The sequence below is a fragment of the Capra hircus genome, assembly GCF_001704415.2.
Source record: "Capra hircus breed San Clemente chromosome X unlocalized genomic scaffold, ASM170441v1, whole genome shotgun sequence".
Classification (NCBI taxonomy): domain Eukaryota; kingdom Metazoa; phylum Chordata; class Mammalia; order Artiodactyla; family Bovidae; genus Capra; species Capra hircus.
The window spans coordinates 32,522,713-32,535,105 of record NW_017189517.1 but is presented as its reverse complement, the minus strand read 5'-3'; the positions used below and the strand labels follow the sequence as shown (position 1 = coordinate 32,535,105).

The window sequence follows — 12,393 nt, the reverse complement described above, 5'->3', positions numbered from 1 at the left end:
ATTTGCAGCTGGGTATCTATTCTCAACTATTTTTCTTGAAAAGTAGGAGTTGATAACAAAATTTTCTCTATTTCTTTTATTTAATGCCCATACAAGTACATGAAATTATTGCATTATTGATATTTAGGATTCCAACTGAATTTTGAGGAATTGGAAAAGGTTTTTGGGAGAGGAGTTGCTTGGGAGGTCTGGTCTGCCTTGAATTTCCTTAATTAAACAAAGGATAGCTTTCCATTGGAAGTTTGTTGTTACCCCTCAGTGTATCCCAAGAGAATCGTAATTGAAAGTTGTTTGTAGCTTATTTATACTTTCTTTTCTTTTCTTTTTTGATGTAACTTACCATTGATTCTTTTAACTGCTTCTCTGTTTTATTTTGTTCTTTTTTTCAGCCCCTAAGGTAGTCTTCAAGATCTTCAACTTCATTCTGTTCTTTTTCTCTTCCATAAAAGTTGATGTAGATGATTTCTAAATCTGTCTGGCCTTGGCCTCTACTTACTTGCTAGACAGTTTCATTTGGCTTTCTTTCTTTTATTTCAGGTTCACTCTGTAATAAAATTCATCTTTATCTCCCTTCTTTCTTCTCTTTATGCTGTGTAAAACATTGACTCTTCTTGGTTTTCTATTTTGTTAATAATGTATCATTTCCACCTAATTCACCCAGGATCTAAACTCTGATCCCTTTACTCCTCTCCTTTCACCTACCTACCCTTGACCAAGATCTTCTCAGCACATAATGCTGATTATTGCATTTTCTAACATTTTGAGAATGCTTAAATATAAATTTGAATTTTAAAATGAATATTCATATATCTACCACCTATATTCCTTTGTAAACATTTAACTGTACTTGCATTACTATATATGTCTGTTTTTTCCTCCATCCATCTCTCTGTTCATCAATTAATCCATCTTTTCAAAGATGGATTTCAAAATAAGTTGTAGACATCATTCTTCCCCATAAAAACTTCAGCATACGTATCATTTACTAGAGTTTGGATCTATTTTTCTTTTGGTGTGATGTCTACTTATAATGAAATGAGCAAAACTTATGTGTACACTTGCTGAGTTTTGACAAATGAGTATGTGCAATTGTATAACCCAAATACCCATCAAGGTATAGAACATCATTATCCACAAAGTTCCCTCATTCCCCTTTCTAGTCATTCCCCACCCCTATCTCTACTTCCCCTTAGAGATAATCACTATTCTGATATTTTTCTTCCATAGTTTTACCTGTTTTAAAATTTCTTGTGAATATAATCATGCAATATGTACGCTTTATGAATGGTTTCTTAAACTCAATGCAGTGTTTTTGAGATTCTTCCATGTTGCTTCATATATCAGTAGTCTGTTTGTGTTGCTAAGTAGTATTTCATTGTATAGGTATTCCACAGTTTGTCCGTTCTCCTGTTGAGGGACACCTGGACTATTTCTAATTTGGGTCTGTTATGTATAAAGTTGCTATGAATATGCTTGTAAAAGTCTTTGTGAACATGTGTTTTCATTTCCCTTGGGCAGATACCTAGGAATGAAATTTATGGCTTATAGATAAGTGTGTGTTTAGTTTTATAAGAGCCTGCTGGTCATTATTCCAAACTTGTACCTTATCTCCTACTTTTACAAGAACTCTATGCACCTGGTTTTCTACTTCTAAGCCTTTTCTAACATGGTGAACCTACTCACATTCTTCCCCCAACCCCCACTCTTCCATATAATTTCCTATTTAAATCCTATCATTTTCATGATCCCACCCCAATTACATTTCAAAGTGATGTTTTTCAGTTCTTATAGTCCTTGCCTGCCATTTTTTGACAGCTTGAGATATAATTCATACACCATACAAGTCATCCATGTAAAGTATATATAATTCAGTGCTTTTTAGTATATTCACAGATTTGTGCAGCCATCACCACTGTCTAATTCCAGAACATTTTCATAACCCCAAAAGAAACCCTGTACCCATTAGCAGTTAGTCTTTATTTTCTCTGGCCCTGGCAACTACTGTTCTGCTTTCCATCTCTAGATTTGCCTTTTCTGGACATACAGTTCTGCCTATTCTGGAGTCGTATAATATGTGGTCTTTTGTAGGCTGACTTCTTTCACTTGGCATGGTGTTTTCAAGGTTCATCCATGTTGTAACATATGTCATTATTTCCTTCTTTTTTCAGCTGAGTAACAGTCCATTATATATAGACACACTTTATTTTATTATCTATTAGTTGATGGACATTTGGGTTGTTACTACATTTTTGCTATTGTGAATAATACTGGTGTGTATTTTGTATGCAAATTTCATGTGGATATATGTGAATACCAAGAGGTGGAATCCCATGCCATTTGTGGGTTTACTTCCTGCTATTATCTTTTCATATTCTTCAGCTTGAGTATTAGGCTTTTATACTGTACTCCCACATAATAGTCAGAATACAAGCTCATTCTTTTAAAGAGGCAGTAAATACATTTGTATGTATTGGGAGTCTCCAGCTTAAGAAGGGGAGGGGCTTTCTGAGAGTTTGTTAGTAAAACTCGTTATACTGATAAGAATATATGTGAATTCCAGATCAATCAGTAAAAATGCATTTAGAGCTATAATTGAAATGCTAAGGCTATTCCCTCTTCTCTCATACATCTAGTTTTTGTTTATTTATAGAAATTTTTAATTAAGTTCTATGTCTGGAGAAATTTTATCACCTTAGGGTATAATTTGAGTTACCTTGCTCATTGCCTCCTCTTTTTGGAGTTCTAGTGGTGGTATGTTTGTCATGTTAAATAAAAACAAGGTAGATTGTTTTAAACAGTGCTAGTTATCTTAGTGGACATCACTGATCCTGGCATTCATAGATCATTAATTTGTACTGTGTCTTAGCTCCGAAGACCAGTATGATTGTTTTTGTAGTAGATTTGTTTTAAAATTCTAGTCTTGAGACAAGCAAGAAAATGCCTTTATTACATTCTTTCTAAGTATTTGCATAGTAGTATTCCTGTAACATCTACCTAATATTAAGAGTAGAATTTAAATATGTATTTCTTGATTAAACCTTCAGTTAGAACATGATCTTAGTGGTAGGTAAATGGTCATTTACTATAAGGTAGGATTGAGGGTAGTGTTGATGTGGGAAGACTACATTTGTTGTATATACATTAATAGTCGAAGAGAAGAGCTCTTTAAGTGGTAAGTTTTAATTTTTTATGTCATCTAGTCACTAAAATTTAAATATTTAATTTTAGATACAAAAGTTTTGCAGTACTATTTCAATCTGGGATTACAGGTAAGAGTCCTATTAAAATTGCTTTGATTTTAAAAAAGCTATCTTAAAAATGTAAGCTGTTTTGATAATCAGACTCTTGAACCTTAAAACCCAAGAATACTTTGAGTGACCTAAAAGGTTTATTTCTGTCTTTATATCTCTGAAGGTGACCCAGGCCAATTTTGTACTTTAACCTCCTAGTGCTTCAGCTTTTCTTATAAAATAGTTGTTAAATTGTTGTGAATGGGGTCTCTATGCAGTACAACTTTAGCATATATTGGCTTCCATGTTTAACATCATATGCTGACTATTCACTATGTTTTTCTTTCTCAAATGGATTATTCTATTTACTTAAAACATTTTTGTGGCTATTTCTGTATTTTATGTCAAAAGCAATTAGACTAAGTCAAAGACATTTAAAGAACTGTATTATTTTTAAAGCACTCGTGTTCATAGATACTTGCCAAAAACTGATTTTTACCACTTCCCTGAGTTGTAGAAAGGGAATATTGACAAATATCTTAATAACACTGAAAGGTATCTCTGATATCAGATAAGAGCTCTTTTACTTTATTCTTTCAGGGATCATTTCCCACTGAAATACACTTCTGATAAAATAAGATGGCATATTTTCTGAAAAAGAATGATGCATCTTAAAATTTGGCCAATGATATACTAAATTAAATAGTCTCCTGGATAATACTCAGATTAGTTTGTATTTTCCAAGACATTGATTTCCCTAAAACCTTGAACATATCATTTCCAAGAAACTATCTTCCCCGATAGGCACACATTTATAATTTAAGGGTAATGGAGTGGATTTTTGTTCTTGAGACTATATTTCCTAAATGCAGTTTCAAGAATTGGAAAATGCTTGCCCCTTCAGTTATGTTTATTATAGTCACATGTGGAAACAAAGCAAAGGCAGTTTTATTATTTATTTATTTTTAGTATTTTTAAGTATAGTTGCTGTATAATATTATATGTTATGGGTGTACAGTATAGTGATGCGCAGTTTTTAAAGGTTATGCTCCATTTATAGTTATTATAAAATATTGACTATGTTCCCTGTGTTGTATAGTCTCCTACATTTTGTTGTTATTGTTCTTTGGTCGCTAAGCCATGTCCTATTCTTTTGCGACCCCATGGACTGTAGCCTGCCTGGCTCCTCTGCCCATGGGATTTCCCAGGCAAGAACTCTGAAGTGGGGTGCCATTTCCTTCTCCAGGGGATCTTCCTGACACAGAGATTGAACCCACATCTCCTGCATTGCAAGCAGATTCTTATGTACAATAGATATTTTAATATTTTCTCATATTAAAAGTAATAGCATTCATTATGGAGCATATGGAAAATACTAATGTGTAAAGAAAACTGAAATCACTTGTGTAATCAATGTACACTTTGATATATTTCCTTACAGCTTATTTCATAAAATATGGACTAAGCTATGTAGGTTTGTAAACTTTTTAAGTTAAACAATATGGACACTTTTTTTTTGATGCCATGATTGTTTTGTTGCCTGTATTGTATTACATCATGGCTGTATCATAATGCACTCTAGTTTCTTACTGTTGAATATTTAGGCTGTTAATTTTTTTGCCTTTAAAAATAATGCTATAACAAATATCTTTGTATACAAACCATTGTGTACATCTCTAATTTCCTTAGAGTGCTTTCCTTAAAGAATTCCTGGTCCAAATATGAAATACAAAGGCTGAGAAAGAGCTTAAAGTTGCTATAGAGAATAGATTTTCTAAATATCATGTCATTTATTTCAAAAGTCATTGTTATCTCACCTGAAAATCATGGCCTAGCTTTTTTTTCCTCAGTGAACAATGGTACTACTTTAAGAAAAGAAATAGTAAAGTGTTTTTTTTTTTTCCACTTTCTTGCCCAAGTGCTACCACCACAGCTACTGGCACTCCATGGTCTATGTGCCACAGATACAACAGCAGCAGCTTCATGCAGAGAATTATCCAGTCTATACTGAGCCGCCACCTCTAGTAGATCAAACCATTCCTCAGTTATACAGTGAGGTGGAGAGACAAGATGGCACACAGGCAGAAGTATCAGCAAATGGTAAGCATGTAGTGAGAAATTTTCTACAAGAAAGACAATTGAATTTTATTGTGTGTAACAGTAATAGCCTTCAGATGTTATACTAGACCAACATTTCTTTAATTTATTTTACATAACCATGTAACTGTGTATTGCAACAAAAGTGTAGAAATAGGAAGTTCAGTTTAAACCTTTTCCTAAATTTGGTTCATTTAATCAGCTTTATTTTTAAAATTTTGCATACATATATATATGTATTTTTTTTGAGAAGGAAATGGCAACCCACTCCAATATTCTTGCCTGGAGAAGCCCATGGACAGAGGAGCCTGGTGAGCTATAGTCCATGGGGTTGCAAGAGTTGGACACGACTTAGTGACTAAACCACCCATATATATTTTTAATTGGAGGATAATTGCTTTACAATGCTGTGGTGGTCTCTTCCATACATCACTGTGGATCAGTCATAATTTTATATACATGTCTTCTCCCTCTTGAGCCTTCCCACCTCCATTTCACCCCTCTGGGTCGTCAACTGGGCACGAGGCTGAGCTCCCTCTGTTATACAGCAGCTTCCCACTAGCTATCTATTTTACACATGATAGTGTGTATATGTCAATGCTACTTTCTCAATTTGTCCTACCCTCTCCTTCCTCCCACTGTGTCCACCTGTCTGTTCTCTATGTCTACATCTGCATTGCTTCACTGTGAATAGGTTCATCAGTACTATTTTTTAGACTCCGTATATATGCGTTAATATACTATATTTGTTCTTCTCTTTCTGACTTTCTTCACTGTGCATAAGAGGCTCTAGGTTCATCCACCTCACAACTGACTCTAATTTATTCTTTTATGGCTGAATAATATGTACCATGGCTTTGTTATCCATTCATCCTACAGCATTTTTTAAAGCATGGTACATGAACCTCTTGGGGTCCCTTGGGACTCTTTCAAAGGATCCATGAGGCTAAAAGTATTCATTGTAATACATGGATTTTGTCTCTTTTGCTGTGTTAGATTTGCATTAAGGGTGCAAATATCAGTGTGGGTAGAATAGCTGGCACCTAAGCACAAATCAAAGCAGGGGCACCAAACTGTGCTAGTAATCAGCATCTTCACACATGCTTGATATAAAAATGCCAGCTTTATTTGTGTTTGATCAAAGATGTTCTTATTTTACTAAATTTTTAATATTTGAAAAATTGTATTTAATATTGTATATGACAAAATAGGAAGTATTCAGAAAGCTCTCTGCATATCTAAGTATGATAATTGACTTTAAAAGAAAATGATTTGTGAGCTTGAGTTTCGAGCTAAACTAGCTGACTTTCATGGAACGCTATTTTTACTTGACAGAATGATAGACAAACTGTGGTTGTTCAGACTGGGGATCTGGCAGACATTTTCTTAGATGAACAACTAAGCCTGTAACTTCAAGAAGGGCAATGGATAGTATGTATTTTTGTCAAAGATAGAGATTCCAACTTTCAAATATAAGTTATCCAGAATTCCAATTTTTATCTAATAACCATGAGCTTGACAGCTTCTAATACATAATTATTTCTTTTAATAAAATAGGTGATGGGGGACTATTTATGATACAGTTTTTTACATTGTATAGTGAAATGTATCAACATGTGGGAGATCTGTATAACTTAGTGAAATAGTATTTTCACAATTACCATGTATAATCTTACCTGTGCATGATTTTGTAAAAGATGTCTGCAAGAAAAGTGATGGATTTTAATGTTAACAAAGTATGAAAAGTCCACATTGTGACTGACCTCACAGAAATCACCACTTAGCTAGTTTTGGTGTAGCATCAAAGAATATCTACAGTTATCTGAAAAGGCTAATTATTAAGACTTCTCTATTTTCCAGCCACATATCTGTATGAGGCCAGATTTTCTTCATGTATTTCAACTAAATATATCATAATGCGTATGTGTGTTAAGTCGCTTCACTCATGTCCAACGTTTTGCTATATGAGAGCCCACCAGACTCCTCTGTCCATGGCATTCTCCAGGCAAGAGTACTGAAGTGGATATATCGTAATAGATAAAATACAGAAGCAGATATGAGAATCCAGCTGTCTTCTATTAAGCCATACATTAGAGATTACACAAGTGTAAAATAGTGCCACTGGTTTCACAGTTGTTTTTGAGGGGGCGAATAATACAGATTTTTATGAAAAACGAGTTTAATATTGACTTATTTTTATGTGAAATAACATATTTAACTTAGTTTAATTCCTAATGGGATAAATATTGATAAATATAACCCACATAAGCAAAAGATATTTGAGATCCTAAATTTTTAAGAATGTAAAGGGATCCTGAGACCAAAGAGTCTGAGACCTCTGTGCCAGACTATAAGGATGCTTGCTTTTTCTGTCAGTTTATAGTATAATATAGATCAGGAGGCATTTTGAAGGGTTTAGCATAGGATCTTTGGACTGCCCATCTTAGAATCAGCAGGAGGTAGAACAATGTATACTAACCTAACCAAATCTGCTTTCCATTCCAGCAGCTGCTGCTTGATGGATATGATTTCTGCTAAGTTACCGAACCTCCTTAAGTCTGATTTTATGTAAAATGGGAAATAATATATTATATGACTTTCCAGACTTGTTATAAGAACTAAATGAAACCTTATATGTATAAATATACTGATCCTGTTGCATGTGAGGAATGTGAATTTTATTTCTCTCCTCCCTTTTCTGAAGGCATATTATAGTTTAGCATATTCAGTTCAGTTCAGTCGCTCAGTCGTATCCAACTCTTTGAGACCCCATGAATCGCAGCACGCTAGGCCTCCCTGTCCATCACCAATTCGCGGAGTTCACTCAGACTCACGTCCATTGAGTCCGTGATGCCATCCAGCCGTCTCATCCTCGGTTGTCCCCTTCTCCTCCTGCCCCCAATCCCTCCCAGCATCAGAGTCTTTTCCAATGAGTCAACTCTTCTCATGAGGTGGCCAAAGTACTGGAGCTTCAGCTTCAGCATCATTCCTTCCAAAGAAATCCCAGGGTTGACCTCCTTCAGAATGGACTGCTTGGATCTCCTTGCAGTCCAAGGGACTCTCAAGAGTCTTCTCCAACACCACAGTTCAAAAGCATCAATTCTTTGGTGCTCAGCCTTCTTCACAGTCCGACTGTCACATCCATGCATGACCACAGGAAAAACCATAGCCTTGACTAGACGGACCTTAGTCGGCAAAGTAATGTCTCTGCTTTTGAATATACTATCTAGGTTGGTCATAACTTTTCTTCCAAGGAGTAAATGTCTTTTAATTTCATGGCTGCAGTCACCATCTGCAGTGATTTTGGAGCCCCCCAAAATAAAGTCTGACACTGTTTCCACTGTTTCCCCATCTGTTTCCCATGAAGTGATGGGACCAGATGCCATGATCTTCGTTTTATGAATGTTGAGCTTCAAGCCAACTTTTTCACTCTCCTCTTTCACTTTCATCAAGAGGCTTTTTAGTTCCTCTTCACTTTCTGCCATAAGGGTGGTGTCATCTGCATATCTGAGGTTATTGAGATTTCTCCCGGCAATCTTAATTCCAGCTTGTGCTTCTTCCAACCCAGTGTTTCTCATGATGTACTCTCCATGTAAGTTAAATAAGCAGGGTGACAATATACAGCCTTGACGTCCTCCTTTTCCTGTTTGGAACCAGTCTGTTGTTCCATGTCCAGTTCTAACTGTTGCTTCCTGACCTGCATACAGATTTCTCAAGAGGCAGGTGAGGTGGTCTGGTATTCCCATCTCTTTCAGAGTTTTCCACAGTTTACTGTGATCCACACAGTCAAAGGCTTTGGCATAGTCAATAAAGCAGAAATAGATGTTTTTCTGGAACTCTCTTGCTTTTTCCATGATCCAGCGGATGTTGGCAATTTGATCTCTGGTTCCTCTGCCTTTTCTAAAACCAGCTTGAACATCAGGGAGTTCACGGTTCATGTATTGCTGAAGCCTGGCTTGGAGAATTTTCAACATTACTTTACTAGCATGTGAGATGAGCGCAATTGTGTGGTAGTTTGAGCATTCTTTGGCATTGCCTTTCTTATGGATTGGAATGAAAACTGACCTTTTCCAGTCCTGTGGCCACTGCTGAGTTTTCCAAATTTGCTGGCATATTGAGTGCAGCACTTTCACAGCATCATCTTTCAGGATTTGAAACAGCTCAGCTGGAATTCCATCAACTCCACTAGCTTTGTTCATAGTGATGCTTTCTAAGGCCCACTTGACTTCACATTCCAAGATGTCTGGCTCTAGATTAGTGATCACATCATGATTATCTTGGTCATGAAGATCTTTTTAGTACAGTTCTTCTGTGTATTCTTGCCACCTCTTCTTAATATCTTTTGCTTCTGTTAGGTCCAGACCATTTCTGTCCTTTATCGAGCCCATCTTTGCATGAAATGTTCCCTTGGTATCTCTAATTTTCTTGAAGAGATCTCTAGTCTTTCCCATTCTATTGTTTTCCTCTATTTCTTTGCATTGATCGCTGAAGAAGGCTTTCTTATCTCTCCTTGCTATTCTTTGGAACTCTGCATTCAGATGCTTATATCTTTCCTTTTCTCTTTTGCTTTTTGCCTCTCTTGTTTTCACAGCTATTTGTAAGCCCTCCCCAGACAGCCATTTTGCTTTTTTGCATTTCTTTTCCATGGGGATGGTCTCAATCCCTGTCTCCTGTACAGTGTCACGAACCTCATTCCATAGTTCATCAGGCACTCTATCTATCAGATCTAGGCCCTTAAATCTATTTCTCACTTCCACTGTATAATCATAAGGGATTTGATTTAAGTCATAATATTAGGACTATAAAATCTCATCCCTCATGTGGTGGTATGATATGCTCCATGGTAATACAAATTAAAATATCAACTTTTATTGCCTTTTTGTTCCATGTACCTCTTATAGAGCTATTTTTATTGTAGTAAACATGAGACAGTGCCTGTCTTAATTTCACAAAACGACATTAAGATATCCCAAGTAATAAAGGAATCCATTAAAAAAAACATTTATATAGTCACTATAATTGCAGAACAGCATATGTTTATTTCCACTAAAACTGATGCAGTGGAAGTGCTATAAAATTAAAATGATGCTAGCATGTTAATGACATTCAAGTGATGACTCTTAAATTTTTGGAATGCTTTTCAGAATTTTACCTTTAAGTACAGACAAGACTGTAACAACACTTGAATTTTTCATTGCTAAAATAATGCAAAATGGTTATTTGGGTGATATGTGTCATATGGAAAAAATATTTGATAATTCTGACCAACTCTTTTAATAACTTAATTGACAAAAATGACTCTAGAGAATGTTTCTTTGTGTATTTTGTCTGTTGATAACTAAACTCTTCCCAAAAAGGTAGCTGTCTCTATGTAGAGTACATTTGATATATTTTATATATATGTATTTAATTTTAATTAGAAAATTTTTGTATTTTAGTAGGCTGTTTTAGTCACTAATGTTCATATCTAAAGTGTTCCTCCTACAATTGTAGGATCTTTTCTTAGAGTTAATGCTAAATTTCATTTTTACCTCAAGAATATCTATTTATGTTGATGTTTAGTGAATCTTTGTATATGAAGTGTACTGTGTGCTTTCTTTGTTTCAGGTACTTTTCCAAATGCTGACCCTGCATCTGTCCCTCATGGAGCAGTCTATTATCCAGTGATGTCAGATCTGTATGGGCAGCCACCTTTGCCAGGTTTTGATTCCTGCCTTCCTGTTGTGCCAGATTATCCCTATGTTGCTCCCTGGCATCCAGTTGGTGCAGCGTATGGTGGTTCTCCGCAAATTCATGGTGCTATGAATCCTGGGCCACTTGGCTATATTGCTGCCCCTCCAGCTTCTCATTATGTACCTCAGAATATGTAAGATTCAGCAGTATGAAGTGTTGCACTGCCATCTTTCTTGCTATTTTGGCTTTAAAAAGTGTTTTATGTTAGTGTTTAAGTGATTTAGGGTGGTTAGAGTGGTTACTATTATATCTGTCTTTAAGATTATTTTATCTTTTGATTTAAAATAGTACTTTAAAATAAAGGAGTATTTCTTTGGGTTGTGAATAACGAAATTGAGATGAATGTACAACTAGCCCCATATTTGAGCACATTTCATTGTATTCAGCTGCTTTCCTGTCAGCCAGCTTGTCAGCTTTATATTAGCTGATTGTACCAATTGATAAAAGGAATAAATCATACGAACTGTTTCCTTGGTTCAGATGTCACACATCATATTAAACAATGCAAAATTGGAAAGCCTTCTACTTTTTTCTAGAAAATGAAGCAAAACCAAGAGCATTTGCTTCTGGGTAACTAAATAATATTAAAAGAGAGAGCTCTTCAGGTTTCTTAAGAATCATCTGACCTGAGTTGCATTCTATGATATTAACCAGTTTTGAAGGCACATGGTGCTCTGCTTTAGATTTATCCCATATGCTATTGTTTAATATTGGATTTATGTGATTGTTTTACTGCACAGTATTGATGTCCTTTGCACAGTTAGCAGTAAATAAAAATTAGCATTTAAAATTGCTAAAATGAGTGAGATGTTTTTCTCTTTTGCGTTTTCATGGCAGCAAAGAGTACCAGATATTTGATTGTTTCCATATGTTTTCTCCTGGTATTTTGGTTGGCAAAAAACATGAATTTATAGCATGAACTGGCAGGGTCAATTGAAATGCTATTTAATCTCAAGCTATTGCAATGCATACTATCATATCTAGTTCTTTTCTCTTGAGAATGTTCCTTTAAGTTGTGTTTCTGTTTTTCCTTTTTTAAATCTACTAATTCCCTCATGGAATTTTAATCTAGATTTACTTTCTCATTATTGGGTTCTTCAAATAGTTGTTGAATCTTTTTCTTAAATTAATTATTTTAATTGGAGGTTAATTACTTTACAATACATGCCATACATTGACATGAATCAGCCGTGGGTGTACATGTGTTCCCCATCCTGAACCCCCCTCTCAACTCCCTCCCATTCCACCCCATCAGTGTCATCCCAGTACACTGGCCCTGAGCACTCTCTCTCATGCATTGAACCTGGACTTGCGATCTGTTTCACATATGGTA

General features: G+C 35.4%; 1 protein-coding gene across 6 annotated transcripts in view; it reads left to right on the top strand.

Annotated features, from left to right (window-relative positions):
* The window catches only part of LOC102184887 (putative bifunctional UDP-N-acetylglucosamine transferase and deubiquitinase ALG13), a 72,986-nt gene extending 61,127 nt beyond the window's left edge, over nt 1-11,859 (top strand). For 5 of the 6 annotated variants that reach the window (XM_013976219.2, XM_013976220.2, XM_013976217.2 and 2 more), the window contains 3 exons: nt 3,229-3,269; nt 5,150-5,330; nt 10,935-11,859. In XM_013976219.2, the coding sequence (XP_013831673.1) occupies nt 3,229-3,269; nt 5,150-5,330; nt 10,935-11,197 (485 nt within the window). In that variant the 3' untranslated portion in view covers nt 11,198-11,859. The remainder of the gene's footprint in view (nt 1-3,228; nt 3,270-5,149; nt 5,331-10,934) is intronic. The other variant, XM_013976218.2, reaches the window with a different exon arrangement.
* The last annotated feature ends 534 nt before the right edge of the window (nt 11,860-12,393 follow it).